Source organism: Anarhichas minor, unplaced genomic scaffold (genome assembly GCF_050575085.1).
Source record: "Anarhichas minor isolate MPS153535 unplaced genomic scaffold, ASM5057508v1 ptg000042l, whole genome shotgun sequence".
Classification (NCBI taxonomy): Eukaryota; Metazoa; Chordata; class Actinopteri; order Perciformes; family Anarhichadidae; genus Anarhichas; species Anarhichas minor.
The window spans coordinates 6154266-6171328 of NW_027466488.1; the positions used below are offsets into that span (position 1 = coordinate 6154266).

Genomic DNA, 17063 nt, shown 5'->3' on the forward strand with positions numbered 1-17063 from the left:
CCAGTGTCGCTCACCTCTGAGGCTGCCCTCATAGTCTCTAAAGGTAAAATGGCATATCCTACTATGACTTTTTTTACATTTTCATTGCATACTACAATTTGTTGATTTGGATGACATTCCTATGGCATAATATACTATGACTTTTTAATGACATGCTTATTTTTTAGGAAATACTATACCTGACCTTTTTAAAGACATTTCTATGAGATATACTATGATACATTAATGGCTGCTATACGAAGACTTCTTTTATGACATTTTGAATGGCATAATATACTATGAATATTTCACGACAGACACACTATACCATTTTAATGACATGCTATACAATGACTTTTGTATGACTATTATAGCGAAGTATGACCTTTGGACCGTTCGTGTTATGAAATACTATACTATGACTTTTTAGGATTTTTTTATGGCATACTAGACTGATTTTTTTATGACACAGACTAACATTTTTATGGCAAACTATACTCTACATATTTTATGGAATACTATATTAGGACTAATTATATACTATACCATGACTTTTTTTGGCATGCTATACAATGACTTGTGTGAAATTATGGAAGAATTATTTCCAAAAGCTTTATAAAATACTATACTATTTATTTAATTATTGCTTTTATTTTAACGTATTCCCAACCGTGATACAAACACCTCTTCAAAAATGATTTCAGAGTTGGGAGACAAAAAGAGAATTAAATATAAAATTTATTTTGCAAAATGTACAACAGCTGCATAAGTTACAGTATCTTACAGCTCAAATATAGACTTTTACTTCCACTCTTTAAGAGTGGAATATAATATTAAACTTAGTTTTAAATTCTGTAATGAACTGTGAAAACATTCATAAAAAACTCACTGGCTCAACATTTATCAAACTTTTCAAACCAAGAAAGCTGATCTGAAATGCAGGAAGGTCACACGTTCTGCTAAAAATAAGTTCAAATTAGAATAAACCAAGATGTAATCTTTTTAAATCAGAATTTCTAACCTAGAGACACTTGTAATGTTTTGACGTAGCTTTTCACAGCTCCACCTTCCTAAAGAGCATCATTCACCTGAACGCAGAATCATCAACTGATTAGATTCAAAGTGACCGGGCTCGGTCTCGACAGTGCCACAAAATTATTCTTTTCTCCTTCATCAAATCCCACAGCAGTGAGTGTGTCCCATGAAGTTCTGTCTCATCTGCACTGAGAACATATCCTGCCAACAGTGACATGTGAAACAAATGTAAGCGTGTTCCCTTATGGTCATAAAAACTAAAACTCATACAGTTACCTCCGTTTAAATGCCATTCAAACTCTGGAAACAATAATCTGATTCCTCTTAATAAAATCACTGGACAAAATGTACTTTTGTGTGTGAATCCTGAAAAACTATATTACAATATCTATTGTATTAAAATATAAGATAAACAAGAAATCTCCTCTATGACCCGTTAAATGTTCAGCACCTACATCTTAATATTTTAGATTTTGTTCTTCGTATGCTTTAAAGAATGGTGTAATAATAGCGCTCGTTAAGGTCATATCTGGTCTGTTCTCTAGTCTGAATTAAAGTTTCAGTACAATAATATAATATAATATAATATAATATAATAATAACCCCACGATAAAAAGAACCACAGTTACAAAACAAGTGACTGACTTCAGATCAGCTCCTTTGCTCAGAAAAAGCAATCGAGTAAATGTGGCCTGAATAGACGCGAGACAAACGTCGAGATGGATCGTAAAAGTGCGATGACATCATCAGTAAGAGAATCGCAGCCCTCCGCTCCGCGAGCCTCCGCCTCCTCCAGAGTTACCGTAGTAACCACCACCGCCGCCACGACCTGTGATGGTTTTAAAAAGATAGGTCAGCGTAAAGAGGAGGAAGTCATTTCTCAGAAAAATAACTAACACCCAACTTGTATTTATTTTATTTAACATAATTGTGAACAGGAACTCACTCATTTCCGCTGCTCCGCTGGTTGTTGAGTTAAGAAACAGCTCAATGTACCGATGCTCTGTGGAGAAAACATCAAGCCATCATTCACATCGAAGAACTCGTGTTTCTTCTGCTGTTGACCTTAAATTCACCTGCTTCATTTCCTAGTTTAATTACAATATGATCAAATAGTGTCATAACAAAATACCAGGATCATATTTAATCTTAATGGGCTTTAAAAATGAACCTTTGCAAAACTCAGAGTCAACCATATTAAACCCTGTTGAGCTTGTTCATTTGTCTGTAGATATAACTGATCCACTCTGCTCGTGGGACAAAGTGGTGTCACACGAACCAACATAAGAACCAACCAGTTGAAGAGTAAGAAGGGAGGACATACGCATGTGGTTCTTGTCTTTGGACATGGCTGCTACAGCGTCTTCATGGGAGCGAAACTCCACATCTGCTTCTCCAGTCGACTTTCCGTTAGGAGCCACATCAATGTGGACCCTCAGTGGACTCAAAGGAGAAAAGAACTACAAGAACAAAGAAACACATTCACTACCAATATGATTATCATTATTGGTCACACTTCTATTTCTGCTACCGTTACTGCTTTTATTATTTCTATTTTCTATATTATATCCAGATTTGTGATATTGGGCTATACAAATCAATTGAATTGAATATATTTATATGTTTGTAAAGACAACAGTATTATACGGTATGAACACGACATCTATAGAGAACAGCCACAGAGACATTGTGGATCTAAATTATGAGCCAGTCTTGAATCTGGCTCCACAGACACATTTTTGAGTGTTGACCAAGTTAAATTAATACCCGTTTTACAATCATACAATCTGCAGTGTGTAAGTATGATGGAAAACCAATAGAAACCTATATAAGTGTAGAACTTCTCAAGACAAACTAGACAAAAAATACAAAAACTTTTATAACATCACTGCCTACAACAATATTTACATTTGTAAGTTAAATTTAATACCTTCTATGATCTTGTTTTGGAGGAAACTGAATTCATTGTTTTTACAAAATTTCAAAACCTGCTGATGCTTATTTCAAGAGAAATAACTAAAGTAACTGGTCTTAGTGAGTGCACGTGATCTTACTTTGGCGATGTCTCCCTCTGTGGCACGGAAAGGTAAACCCCTCATGTGGACAAAATGGCCGCCGTGGAAGCCGGAGCAAACATCACTTTGACCACCGTAGCCGAGGCCTCCCATCCCTGAGCCAAAACACACAAGCACATCCATAGATTACCAATGAAACCTTTAGTAATGGTGGAGAGAGAAGCAAGTTGATACACGACAACATTAATGAAATAAAACAACTGAGGAAGAAAAAAATACTGTGAATACGTTTAAAGTAAATATTTATGTATCTTATTAAATGTGTAAATTGTCATTGAAGTGTGAGAGACTATGAGCTAAGACTTTACCTCTTCCTCCCCTCTCTCCTCTCACTCGCTCATCAAACAGGCCGTTGCCAAAGCAGTAGTTGTTGAAACCATTGTAGCTGTCGAAGTCACTGTAACCTGGACACAGACAACCATGAATCTATTGAAGCAGGTCTCGTTCTCTTACATCACAGATGACAGAACTCAATAACAAGCCAACTGGATAATAAACTAGTTTTCTGCTGGTTTAGATAAAGGACATAATGACATTTGGTGGACATGTGTAGTTATGATGTCTGAGTGATCTTGACAAATTTGGTGCCATTTGGCCAATAGCTGGCGCTGTAGCAGCATCATCTAAATATAAATCCTCCTCTGTCTGTGTCTGTGTGAAACTTCACACATCTCAAGAACAGCCCATCCGATCTACGTCACACTCGGCGGGTGTATTGCTGGGGACTCAAGGACGTGCAGCCTCGAAGTGGGTGCGATTTGGACTTGTGACACATTCAACATTAGTAAACTTAGAATTAACAATACTGTGCTCAGTTAGCAGCAGGGGCAAGGCTTCAGGGCTCTGCGGACTGACTCAAGCATGCTGACTGCAGGGGGCCTTTACAGGCCGTGGATCTGCAGAAAAACCAATGTTTCATCTGAACTCTTCTTCACTTCCCTGAGGTCAACGAGCAATTCTCGACACTCACAAATATTGCTTTACTGCTCAGAGTCCTATATTGAACCAAACACACAGGCTTCTGCATGATTAAATTGTTTTGTTCTACTAGCACTGTAATGGGAAAATATGTCATAGTCTCATGTACAGGTTTAAAGAATGTAAGTCCTAAAAATGCAGACACCAAACTGTAGTTTCAGTAGATGACTTTAATTAGTTTAGTATCCAGGTGTCTTGTTATCTGTTATCATTGTGCACTGTTTCTTTCTTCTTCGTAAGACAGAGACACAGAGAGGCCTTGATTAACAGAGATCCTCTGTTTGAAATACTTTTGACTTCCTTTGTGACGCGTTATCTGAAGTTGTAAAGGCGTAAACCGTTGCATGCAGATATGATGTGTGAGGGTAAAGAATGTCTGTTCTGTCTCTGCAATGGTCATTTTAACGATGTCACAGTGGCTTCAAAGGAAGCATCTGTTGTGAGTTTAAACTGATTATTGTAAAGCAAACTGTGAACAAATGGATTTGCAAACAGGAGATAAAGCATCTTCCTGACTGTCTTAAATGATATACTAAGGCTCGAAGGATGACCTGCCTGATAACTGTGTTCTTTGTGTATTCTTGTTAGCTAAAGCAGATAACAGGAAGCTGTCTGAGTATAAATGTCCATGCATTGTGAGTGTTATGCAGAGCACTCATACAGATCACTGCAATGTGTCTGTGAGACTGTTCTCTTTGCTTGCAAGCAAATAAATTGACTTTACAGACCTTGATCGTTCATCAAAACTCTGTTTTACTTTATATTGATAGAAAACCTCAACTTTCTTCTCCCGACTAGTCATAAGAAATATTCCACAACAGCACGGACCGATATACCTTTTCTAAACACAAATATACCTGTATGCATACATACAGAACCCTGCTTACCTCCTCCATAGCCCCCTCCACTCCTTATGGTGTCCATTAGAGCCCCGTTGCGGCCAGGCCCGGGCCCATAAAACCCTCCCCTGGGTCCCCCCATCATGGGTCGATCGTAGGGCCCCGGTCTCTGGCCTCCCATCCCCCGCCGGGGCAGCTCGTAGTAGGCTCTGATCTCGTTGCGACTGCTCTTAAAAATCTCTATATACCTGCAACATGAAATGCCCATGAGGTGGACGGGGGCAGAGGAGAGGGTTAAGGAGCAGAAATGGCTTAGCTCAGGTTACATACATAGATCATTTACAGAGAGAGAAGATAAACATACTAAAGACAAATATTCTAAATAGTAGTTTTAACCTGGAGCTGAGGGTCTGGATGACTGAACAACCTCAACAAAATATCATCATTAGCTGGGCTTATGGCTGTTGCAAAGCATTTCTACACCAACCTCACCTATTGTTACTCACAATAAAGGAAATCCTTACAGGGCTTTGAGGTGTTGCACTGATCATTTTAATGATTAAAAACTACAGAAATAAGTTTGATGCTTTAATGGTAGAGGCTACCTTGACTGACCTCTACACTTAACCCCTTTTCCACAGTAAATTATCTGTAAAATAAATGTATAAAAGGATACAAAGGAAGTGCCAATACAATGATCTAATATACCCAAATGTTGCTCCCAGGTCTCAGACAACAGCAAAAGTATCTATGGCATAACATACTCACACCACCTTTAATTTACAGATTAGATACATCATCCCATTATTCAACATGTCACAATACATAAATCCATTGAACCCTTCCCCGTATCATTTTAATGAATATCACATGACCCACCCAATTAATTTACCCACTTTATCATTGTTTTACCATAATTATTCTAGCACACCAACCCATGCTTATCATTCGACCATAACAGAAGCCATCCCATAAATACTATAATATGACCACCCATTAAATACTGCAGTAGAAGCCCAACCCAGTCCAGCCCGTCCCTTTCCCATCTGTCCCACCTGTGCCCTATTCTTTCCTTGTGTTTCCCCAGAGCCTGTTCTGCTATCTCCTTTGAGGCAAACTGCACGAAGGCTTCCCCTGTGCTCCTCCCCTGGTAGTCCACTGGCAGAGTAATCCCATTTGGCACGATTCTCAACCCTTCAACCCAAGCACACATAAATACATAGGTCGGTAGGTAGACTGATAGATGTATGGAATAGAAAGAACAACACCCACTGCATCACTTGAGCTATCAGGATTAACATACAGCAACTAGAAAATTAAGTGGATGCAGACTTAACATATTGTCGTATACACAACTGAATTCAGGTCAGGCAAAATCATTACTTATTAGTGTTGAATGACACTGGCCTATAATAACTCTTCAGTGGTGATTATCTTAGACTGTCTCCCCTCAGCCAAACCAGCCCAGCCCAAACTATCTTTAACCCCTTTAGAGGGCATGCCATCATGCTAGAATATGCATGCTAAATAAAGTGTAAATTTAACACTAACATGGTAAGAGGCTTACTAACAATTCATAATGAGGACAAATTCATAAACATAGTTGGCTGAGTGTCCATATAGCACTTTTTTCAGGCATTAAAGCGCTGGCAGGGCCTTCAACTAGAAACACTCAGAGCAGCCACACAAAAAAGTCAGATCGCTCTGAAAAAAGAAACTGAGTGCAGCGCTTTTTGTCTAAGCAGCCGCATACGCTCTCTCTCTATGGGAACAATTGAAAAAAGGTGACGTTGCAAAACACGATATTGACACTAAGCCTATGACTATACTACAAGAACAAACATACATTGACTGACTATAAATCAATTTAAAACCAATGTGAGAGAAATCCAAAGATAGTGTATTGGCAAATCTGTCAAAGCTAATTTTGGTGTATGTTTAAGTTGTGGTGTGTTGTTGTGGGGTTGATCAGCAAAGAGCACTATTCAAAGAGCAGCTCCAGTAGGAATTGTTCATAATACAAACAAAGTCACATTTCGTAATATAAAGAAAGAGCCTGTGAATGTGAGCATGGTCGTTGTTCCACTTTTGTGCAAACGTGACAGAATTACATTAAAGACGCTATAGTCAGATAGACATTGTACATATTGTGGCTTTAGGTTCTACTTGGGCCTTTGGATGTGGCACATTTCTTTGACTTGGCCTTATTTAATGAAGCCTTCTGAAACATTTTATGTGACACAGCGATATACATAAACATTGACTGAGAGATAAGTGAAATGTATGCAACGCCTACATGCATTTGACAATTCTTTTAGTGGTTTTGTCTTATTTGTTTTCCTTGCACTGAAGGCTAAGATGCTCTTTTGCACATTTTAAAGCTAGCTGTAATGTTGTCGGTATGTCCACAGTCAAAAAACTACAGCATGCCTGTGAAAAAAATATTCCTCCGATTAATATAAACGGTGTAATGTGAATATAATTCAATAATAACTACAACAGTTTAAATGTTTGTGTACCTGAGAAGAACTGAACAATCTCCTCCTTGCTGCAGCCAAACGGAAGGCCTCGAAGTCGCAGCATGCAGCCGCTGCAGCTGTCGTAGTCAGCAGGGCCGCTACGTTTTAGCACCCAGTCCATTTCACTACGATTTGACTTGAACACTAAGTCAGAGACAAATGGACGCACACAAATCAAGATCTGAGAGGACAATTATACTCAACAACTTTTAGTTTAAAGCTTATCAAAGGTCTATTTGTATGGGGAATTCAATAAAAGGTGAGCCAAGAAGAAAACTTCAAAAAGCATGTAAAAAACGCACAGGCAACAACATCTCCACAGTAAACTGATGAGATGTCAGCAACAGAGTATGTTGCCCTGTTTCCATCAATAACCCTCTCACAATGCAGCAATTGTTCAAAGAGTAAGACGACAAAGGTAAACACTCAGTGGTCCATCAGTCTGTTGATATCGGCTGTATTGCTTACCCTCTATGTATCGGTGTCCCATGTATTTACGGTCCTTGGCGAGGGCATTCTTGAAATCCTCTGACATTTTCAGCTCAATAAATGCCTCTCCACTGGGACGGCCTTCTTTAGAGTAGGTAAAGCACACTCCGTTTACTTTGCCAACGATGTCACAGTCTGTAAAAAGGTAGTAAGATTGATTGAGATCTCCTTAAAAGGATTCCTAAACTAATACGTTGACCACAAGACAAGTTGTTAGAGGGAGAGAAGACTCTTGGACGCAGTCACAAGTCAAATGTCACTTACACTCATGCGACCAATAAAAAAAATTTAAAAAAGAGTTAAATGTCAGATTTCTATTGCATAACTCTGCTACAGTGCAACTTATTTAGATTTTGAAATAACATTTTAACTTTCACGTCCAAAATCAAAAAATATTCAGGTGCAATTGCGATGCTTTATGTTGTGTTTACATTTCTAAACACAATGTACAGGTGAAAGCAGTTTTCTGTCAATTCATTCAGTATGACGGACGACCACCAGGGGAAATACAATGATCACAATATCAACACTAAGCATATAGCATATAGCTGAGTTTATTGTTTTAGATGTAACTTCAGTCTTGCACTTACTAACACTGTTCATGCCTCAAGCTGTGAAGATATGCGTGTGTATTCTCACCACAGAAGAAACTGGCAACCTCCTCCTGCGTGCAGGACCACGGTAGTCCTCTGATCCGGACCACATAACCCTCTTCATTCAGAGACATTCTCACTGGCACAGACAGCAGAATACAGCAGCAACACATTTAATGGCGTGTCAATAATACAGACACTTGTCCCAAGCCTATCACACAGTCATCTTTAAATAAGGCTGTGCTTCCCCATATCCTGTCCTCCTCACTGTCCCTAGTCACTTCTTTACAATGTCCAAAAAATCTAAGCTTTACCTGTGCAGATATCTTAAATAAATACTAACAAACTGCTCTAAACATCTTCTTATTGTCTTGCATTAACTAACTCATAAAAGTCACGTATTACTTCTATTTGCGCAGTACATCATAACCAGAGCAGGAGCCTTCAACTATGAAATATGCATATCATTCATATATATCCTTAATGTAAGACATTAACGTTACATAACAACCTTTCTGCAGGAAGCTGGTGTCACAAACAGCAATGAATTAATCGTAACATTAATTAAAAACAGCGAGTTATAGCAAATCCCCGGTAGGAAATGTCTAATAATTTAGAGCTATAATGCACGTTACGTTACTGTAAATGTCACGACAGTTAACCTCAACGTTAAAAACATTCACCTGACGTGTGTTACTTCCTCCTTCAACCCGTTTCTCAAAGAGTTGGTTAAACCAAGAGCCTTGCTAGCTAACGTTACCACAGTAGAACTTCAACTCACCGAGACCTTTCCAAACATATTCTAGCAAGACATTATCTATTCTTTGGTTAAATTACTTCTTTGAGAGTCGCCACAGCGGAACATTTGTCAGCTTGGATTCTGCGTCCTCTAATTGTTATGTTACCGTGTCTCTACCGGGCTGACGTGCTAATGTTAGCTAGGTAACGTTAGCAGTTAGCAGGCTAACAGCTAAGGCTAACAGTAGGGACACTGTCAGCGGTCAAACGTCCGGGGCAGACTAGTTCAATTCCCGACGGTCGTACGCAGTCATTGGACAGCAACATGTATCATGAGACAGAAGTATGTCATAGGTCAGCGATACATGTGTGAAAACGTTTCAATTATCTCACAGTCACTTCTCGTCTCCTGCTCCTACCCACTGCTGTCAAGTCAGCGGACACTCGGATCTCCGTGGTCAACCCAGCAGAGACTTAAATTTTAGTGCGCCTATATGTTGAAATTCACGGTAAACGCATTCAAACGGCACAGATCGGGAGCGAGCGAAGGACTTTGCAAAGTTAGCATAAAGATCAACGTGAGACAGCATCCGGTTTTCAAAATAAGATGGCAAATAAACGGGAAAGATTACCATCAGACAACATCCGGTTTCCAAAATAGGATGTCAACTAAGCGTATACAAATTGCATTTGTGGAAATAAGATTAAATGAATTAAATTAACATTAAGTACAAAACATGTTACCTGCATCTAGTGAGTTAAAGGGAAATACAACTAAATTGTGTCTTTATTCTTTGATTTGAGGGTTGCTGGAAAGTTAATGAAATTAATAATATCTTGACTTACTGATATGTATGTGTTCAGGACATTTCTGACCACATCCAAACACAAATCAAACATGTTATGAAGTACAAACTGTGAGCTGAAATTGCACCTTCAAATAGCTAATTGCTGAAATGTTTAAGGTGCTATGAAAATATTCTTGTCAATATTTCCATACAATGACATCTTTGACATCTTTGACTCCACACAGACTGAAGGGCTTTCATTTTTAAATGCTACATCAGAATGTCCTGGTTCTGTCTGAGTGACACCTTGAGGTGGTCTGCTATTAACCTGTTGTGAAATTATTTTGTAACTACAACACAGTTAATTCATTAATTAGCCGAGCTTGGGGTTGTTACTACACATATGACAATACAAAAACTCCTCTGCAACACTAGACAAAGCGTCTAAACACTAGCTAGTCATGCCGCTGAAAACAAAGGTTAATAATCTGACAACCAGCCAGAGGGTGAAGCTGAGGGGCGCCTGCTGAAAGCAAACACACGAGGTGTAAAGTCCGTCGACAGCAGCGGTCGACTGTGTCAAATCTTCACCGTGACTCTTTTAATTTAAAGCTATTTTACTATTTTTTGTCTAATCATAATGGAGATTCCAGTGTATACGCTTGATGCCTTTACTAATTTACCGTTCAAGGGAAACCCCGCGGCAATTTGTCCACTTATGCATGTGAGTAAGAATTTAGGTTTATGTGACAACAGTAATGTCAGAATGCAGACTAGCATAGGACGGGCTGTTATGGCTCAAAATATATCAAGACACTTCGACTTGTGTATTCAGTTGTTTGGTCAAGGATCACGACTGCGACATTATTACACAATTTGTTATAAAATAGTCATAGTTTAAGCATTTTGTATATATCATAGGCCATGTGCATGTAGGCCTACCTCAGTGTGTAATTATTGCATGTCAAAACACAACATATATGTTTGTGTATTATGTATGTGTTTCTAACAGGAACTGAGAGATGATTTGTATCAGAGGATAGCAGCAGAGATGAACCTGTCAGAAACAGCTTTCATCACCAGGATCGACCCCTCTGATAATTTTACCACAGGTCAGATAATATTGGGTTTCATATATTTTTATTATTGATTGATTGATTGTTTAGATTTGTTAAATGGGTTCAACAGAAAAGCACCAGTCTGGGCGGGTTAGTATTTCATTACAATGATTAAACCCAATGTTTTTACAAGCCCTTACCAATGCACAACCTACGTGTTGTTATTGAAGCTGTTCTGATGGGGAGAGAAAATGGGGAGCAAGCAGTAAAGAAGTAAATACCTGTGCTAGTGGCCAATACAATAGAGCCTCAATGGTCATCACACTGTCCATTGTGCACAGTTAATCTGCAAAGGTAATGTCCCCGCTCCAACTGGCTTGACATAATAAACTGTAGACAATATGCTAAATGGGCACAATGTCACATACTGTGTAGCTGTGAGTACAGCACATAAAGAACAACACAAACATTTTACCTGCAGAGGAAAGTCCAGGTTTTATTGGCAAGTCTGGACAATCCTCACTGACTGTTCGAAAAATCCAGGCAGGTTGATAAGAAACAAACAGATTAACGGAGTAAATTGATAACACAGATTTAACTAGTTGCAGAATACACATATTAATCATTGCAGGTAATCAAGTGGCTATAAGGAACAAAGGTATAGCGACAAGTCGCCCACTAGCTTAAGATATTCTGGTTGCAGATCAAAAGACACAGTTGTGAACCTCTGTGCAGTTTATTGAGGTCATTCTGCCTCTGTTCAGAAAATAACACCTGTCCTCAACAGTCTGACAGGTACAATGTTAAACACACAGCAAAGACTTGCATTGTTGGTAATTGGAAGTACAATGTAATAAGCTCACAGTTGGTAAACAGCATGCAGTCACTCAGTGTCTCACAAAAGATACAACTGCACAGAGAGGAATCTCAATGCTATCCACACACAGGCTTACATAGCCTTAAGTAAATCTAAATCACCCTCCTTGGGTATACATTTAGCTTGCGGCTCAGCAGTTACTTATTGTACACATTAAAACAACACATCTGCATTAAGGTGAAAATTTGCTAAATGTGAAGCAAACCATTAACCATGTGATTAACAGGATCAAGGTTCCGACTTCGATGGTTCACACCAACCACTGAAGTGAATCTGTGTGGTCATGCCACTCTGGCCTCTGCAGCGGTGCTGTTCAAGCATAAGAGTAAGTTACAAAACAAACACACACAAACATGAACAGAATATCAAGTTATAATCAGTTATAATCCAGTTAAATGCACTGGCTTGATTTGGAACACAAGACACACACAGAAATCCATTAAGTTGAGCTTGGAGGCAATTTGAAATACTTTGTATGATTTACCTGACAATAAAAAAGCTGTTCATATTGTAACGCTTTTCAATGTAATACACAGTACAGCCAGATACAAGACATGATAAAGTATTGTTAGCCAACACATCCACATTAGCCAGTTACATGTTCTCTTCTGTAAGCCTGTGAGCATTATGTTCTGTGTATTTATTATGTCTGTTAGAGAATGTGAATCCGAAACTGGTGTTTGAGACCAGGAGTGGAGATCTGGCTGTCACCCAGCAGGGGGAAGGGTACGTCATGGACTTTCCTCTCAACCCACCCACCCAGGAGGTACAGTATGTGATCAGACAAACACATCAGGATAATACAATCATAGGTCCAACAATTATTTGTCTCAAAATGTGTATTTATATCACGAAGTGAAGGATACATTGTGTGGACCTGCAAGGCTATAAGGAATGAAAACATTACCAACACTATGCAACTGAATTTGGAAATGATATCATATATGATTAACATTAAATAAAACACAACCTTAAACACAGTCAGTCCTTTCCATTTCAACATCTATACTATTCATTCTTCATTGCTCACAACACTCTCACGTCAATCAGCATCACATTAAGAAAACTGCTCTTGTAAAACCCACAAACTGCAACCATCCCACAATAATGTAACATACAGCTCAGCTTGGATTAGCAGAACTCAAACATCCTGCATTGGCACTGCAAGGTTTTCCAAAGAAAGTTTTTCAGTAACTTGAAATATTTCAAAAGACAACAAAAAGCTATTATTCAATAAGATTTTTTTTCTAAAACCTGTTTTCTCAGGATGCCAACGAGTTCAGAGATCTCATCAAGGTCAGTAAGACGTCTTCTTTTTTTTGTGAGAGCATGTTTTACAGTAGACTCCTGCTTCTCTGTCTATACATGAACACCTCTATACTGCAGAATATGTGCCAGTGTGGTTACATTTCTGCGTTTATTGTGTGTGCATGCTTAACTGTGTCTCTGCTCTTGCATGTGGGATAAAGGTTGCAGTTGGAAACCACCCAATCCAGGATGTTTATCTTAGCGCCAACACTAAAAAACTGATGGTTCGACTGGCTGACAGCTGTGACAGGTTACAATCAACACACACACACACACACACACACACACAGTATAATAGTTCATCTTCACACATGGGCACTGCTTCCTAAGTCCCTTCTCTTGCCAGGTTTGTTTGTGACTCTGTGTTTTCTGCAGGTCGGTGCTAACCAGTCTGAAAGTTGACCCTGTTGCTCTCCAGAGCAGTGAAACAAGTGGAAGAGTCAAAGGACTAATCCTCACCATGAAAGGTAATCAGAGCTAAAAACTAGTTGGACCAGGGGGAGATTGTAGGACAGCTTTATGACTTGTTGATATGCAGTAATTGTATAGTGGTACCACAGTTAAGACACGCACGGTCTTTAAAGAAATAAGTAACAGTTGTTTGTTGCCTTAACTGACATGATAAACCCTTTATTAGTTAGCCTCTATGTTGCATCTCAATGTCCACTGAAGTTTTCATGCTCATTAACCAACAAATACGACATGTTAACAGAACACTGTTGAGACTGTGAAAACTACAAGTCGTCGTTAATCAAATTGTCATTCTTTATCTGCCAATAGGATCCCCGGACATCCAGCCAGGGTACGACTTCTACTCCAGATACTTTGCTCCATGGAATGGCATCCCTGAGGATCCTGTCACAGGTAGATACTACCACTACTACTACAACTACTACTACTACCACTACCACCCCAGTGGCCACACATTCACAGTCGTTGTTGGGTTAGAGAGTGTGGGATACTACGGTGTAAATTGTTTAAATTGTAAAGTACTTTCTGATAACTAAGTAATCCTCACATTTGCATACAAGCAACAGGTACTGGCAAAAATACTAAAACATGTAGTGTCACATGTAAAGCACTCAGGCAGTAAAGATGTCTTTTGTGTCCCTGCAGGTTCTGCCCACACCGTGCTGGGTAGCTACTGGTCTAAGAAGCTGGGAAAGAATAAAATGCTGGGTAATCAATTAAACTAATTCCTAATTAACATTTGATCTGATTAGCAACTTCTCTAATTCTAAACCAATGCAATTAAACTAAGCCAGAGGCAAAGTCTTTTTGTGTGATTAACTTGATCTCAGGCATTGTTTCTCCCTATAAACAGATACTGACGCTCGTTTTATCCCCTCTGTGTTTGTGTAGCTTACCAGTGCTCCAGTCGAGGCGGGGAGCTGGAACTAGAAGTGAGAGATGACGGAAGAATCAATATATCTGGACAGTCCGTCACTGTGCTGCAGGGAACAATCACACTATAGCCACAGCCACATGCACGCTAGGAGGGTTGGGGATGATGGGACAGTCATTATGTACCCACAAACAGGCGTTGTACCATATGATTTAAAAAAAAAATTTAATAAAAATGAGTCAATTTAAACAAAGCGTTATTGTCCAGACTGGTCAATCTAATAATGAAACATCACTAAGCATGACAACACACAACAGGATGTAAAAATACACCTCACACTTTGATAGTATTTGTATTTATTCTCATAACGCAAAAGCAAAAATCTCAGTATTAACAAAATACACACACACAAACACATAACCACACAAAAGACAAATCTTCTAAATAGTAGTCTAAATAGTTTTAACCTGGAGCTGAGGGTCTGGATGACTGAACAACCTCAACAAAATATCATCATTAGCTGGGCTTATGGCTGTAGCAAAGCATTTCTACACCAACCTCACCTCTTGTACAATAAAGGAAATCCTTACAGGGCTTTGAGGTGTTGCACTGATCATTTTAATGATTAAAAACTGCAGAAATAAGTTTGATGCTTTAATGGTAGAGGCTACCTTGACTGACCTCTACGCTTAACCCCTTTTCCACAGTAAATTATCTGTAAAATAAATGTATAAAAGGATACAAAGGAAGTGCCAATACAATGATCGAATATACCCAAATGTTGCTCCCAGGTCTCAGACAACCAACAGCAAAAGTAGCTATGGCATAAAATACTCACACCACCTTTAATTTACAGATTAGATACATCATCCCATTATTCAACATGTCACAATACATAAATCCATTAATACACTCATGCAACCAATAAAAGAAATGCGTTGAATATCAGATTTCTATTGCATAACTCAGCTGAATGGTGCTACAGTGCAACTTATTTAGATTTTGAAATAACACTTTAACTTTCACGTCCAAAATCGATAAAAAATATTCAGGTGCAATTGCGATGCTTTATGTTGTGTTTACATTTCTAAACACAATGTACAGGTGAAAGCAGTTTTCTGTCAATTCATTCACTATGATGGACGACCACCAGGGGAAATACAATGATCACAATATCAACACTAAGCATATAGCATATAGCTGAGTTTATTGTTTTAGATGTAACTTCAGTCTTGCACTTGCTAACACTGTTCATGCCTCAAGCTGTGAAGATATGCGTGTGTATTCTCACCACAGAAGAAACTGGCAACCTCCTCCTGCGTGCAGGACCACGGTAGTCCTCTGATCCGGACCACATAACCCTCTTCATTCAGAGACATTCTCACTATCTTAAATAAATACTAACAAACTGCTCTAAACATCTTATTGTCTTGCATTAACTAACTCATAAAAGCCATGTATTACTTCTATTTGCATAAAAAAAAAATAGTTTTAATAATATACTAATTATTTTCACTGAACTGTAATATATTGAAAATTACTTTAATACATTATTTTTTGTATGTCCGTCCAGTAGCAGTATTTTATTCAGCAAGTCCGAGATCCTCCTGGTGGCACTGGCCCCGCAGTATGACATAGTCAAATGTAATAGTATAATATGACATTAAAATGTTGTCAAAAGAACTCTTAGAACAATGTCATAAAAATCTAAAAGGGATGTGATGACACCTCCACTCCACTAGGGGTCTCTGTGTTTTTTGCTTGCTTGCTCTTGGTTTTCTTTTGCAGGATTGGGATCATCAGCTACATGAGCCACACCTGGGTCGGTGTGGTTAAGGATATGAAGCTCACCACCTCCCCACAGACGCTATCACTATCACTGCGCTCTCTGTTGTAGCTGCTGTTTGTATTTTGTTTGCAGCAGACATTTTGATGCATCCATAAATGCTTACATGACTGATTATTGACTTCCAAGTTTGTTTCGTTATTTTACGTTGTAAAAAAACATGCTTATTTATTAATTGTAAACTCATCTGATCACATTGTGTAGTATATCATGTCATAAAAACATGAGAACAGATGCCATAAAAAACTGGCATAGTATAGTTTCCTATAAAAACTTCATATGAAAGTCATAGTATTGAATGCCATAAAAACTGGCATAGCATGATATGCCATACTAATATCAAATGTCAGTTTAGTATGCAATAAGAAATGTCATATTATAGTATGTCACGAAATAAAAATGATTTAAAAAGTAACTATGGTATGCCATGAATATTAAATAAATAAAGTAATGGAGTAGTATATCATAACAGTATCATAGTATGCAATGAAAATAACATTTTAAAATGTTATGGAGCAGCATGTCATAGTACAGTATGCCATAGAAATGTCATCAAAAACATCAAGAGCGATCAAATAACCTTACCTGCTCAACCA

General features: G+C 38.5%; 2 protein-coding genes across 5 annotated transcripts; one reads left to right on the plus strand and one right to left on the minus strand.

Annotated features, from left to right (window-relative positions):
* Positions 1–699: 699 nt before the first annotated feature.
* hnrnph3 (heterogeneous nuclear ribonucleoprotein H3 (2H9)) lies at positions 700–9813 on the minus strand. Of its 4 annotated transcripts, none has more exons than XM_076109794.1 (11): positions 9191–9807; positions 8554–8646; positions 7894–8049; positions 7426–7569; positions 5962–6100; positions 4955–5154; positions 3398–3493; positions 3069–3184; positions 2339–2474; positions 1961–2017; positions 700–1843 (listed from the first exon to the last, which is right to left on the minus strand). In XM_076109794.1, exons 2-11 carry the CDS (start codon positions 8639–8641, stop codon positions 1761–1763), a joined length of 1215 nt encoding a protein of 404 aa, XP_075965909.1. In that variant the 5' UTR covers positions 8642–8646; positions 9191–9807; the 3' UTR covers positions 700–1760. The 4 variants fall into 4 exon arrangements, with proteins under 4 accessions (XP_075965909.1, XP_075965910.1, XP_075965912.1 ...); XM_076109795.1 differs by having other exon boundaries at positions 9639–9806; XM_076109797.1 differs by lacking the exon at positions 9191–9807 and having other exon boundaries at positions 8554–8665.
* LOC142969788 (phenazine biosynthesis-like domain-containing protein 1) lies at positions 9797–14943 on the plus strand. Its single transcript, XM_076109799.1, has 10 exons — positions 9797–10757; positions 11046–11145; positions 12195–12293; positions 12625–12734; positions 13235–13264; positions 13438–13526; positions 13652–13743; positions 14057–14140; positions 14393–14455; positions 14639–14943. Exons 1-10 carry the CDS (start codon positions 10674–10676, stop codon positions 14749–14751), a joined length of 864 nt encoding a protein of 287 aa, XP_075965914.1. The 5' UTR covers positions 9797–10673; the 3' UTR covers positions 14752–14943.
* The last annotated feature ends 2120 nt before the right edge of the window (positions 14944–17063 follow it).

What these genes read in the sequence shown, in the direction of transcription:
- hnrnph3 (XM_076109794.1), bottom strand. Translation starts at nt 8,641, where the DNA reads ATGTCTCTGAATGAAGAGGGTTATGTGGTCCGGATCAGAGGACTACCG. An exon ending in GGTTGCCAGTTTCTTCTGTG is followed by an intron (nt 8,050 to 8,553) that starts GTGAGAATACAC and finishes ACCTTTTTACAG; the next exon opens with ACTGTGACATCGTTGGCAAA. An exon ending in CAGCGGAGCAGCGGAAATGA is followed by an intron (nt 1,844 to 1,960) that starts GTGAGTTCCTGT and finishes AAACCATCACAG; the next exon opens with GTCGTGGCGGCGGTGGTGGT.
- LOC142969788 (XM_076109799.1), top strand. Translation starts at nt 10,674, where the DNA reads ATGGAGATTCCAGTGTATACGCTTGATGCCTTTACTAATTTACCGTTC. An exon ending in CTGGCTGACAGCTGTGACAG is followed by an intron (nt 13,527 to 13,651) that starts GTTACAATCAAC and finishes TGTTTTCTGCAG; the next exon opens with GTCGGTGCTAACCAGTCTGA. An exon ending in GGGAAAGAATAAAATGCTGG is followed by an intron (nt 14,456 to 14,638) that starts GTAATCAATTAA and finishes GTGTTTGTGTAG; the next exon opens with CTTACCAGTGCTCCAGTCGA.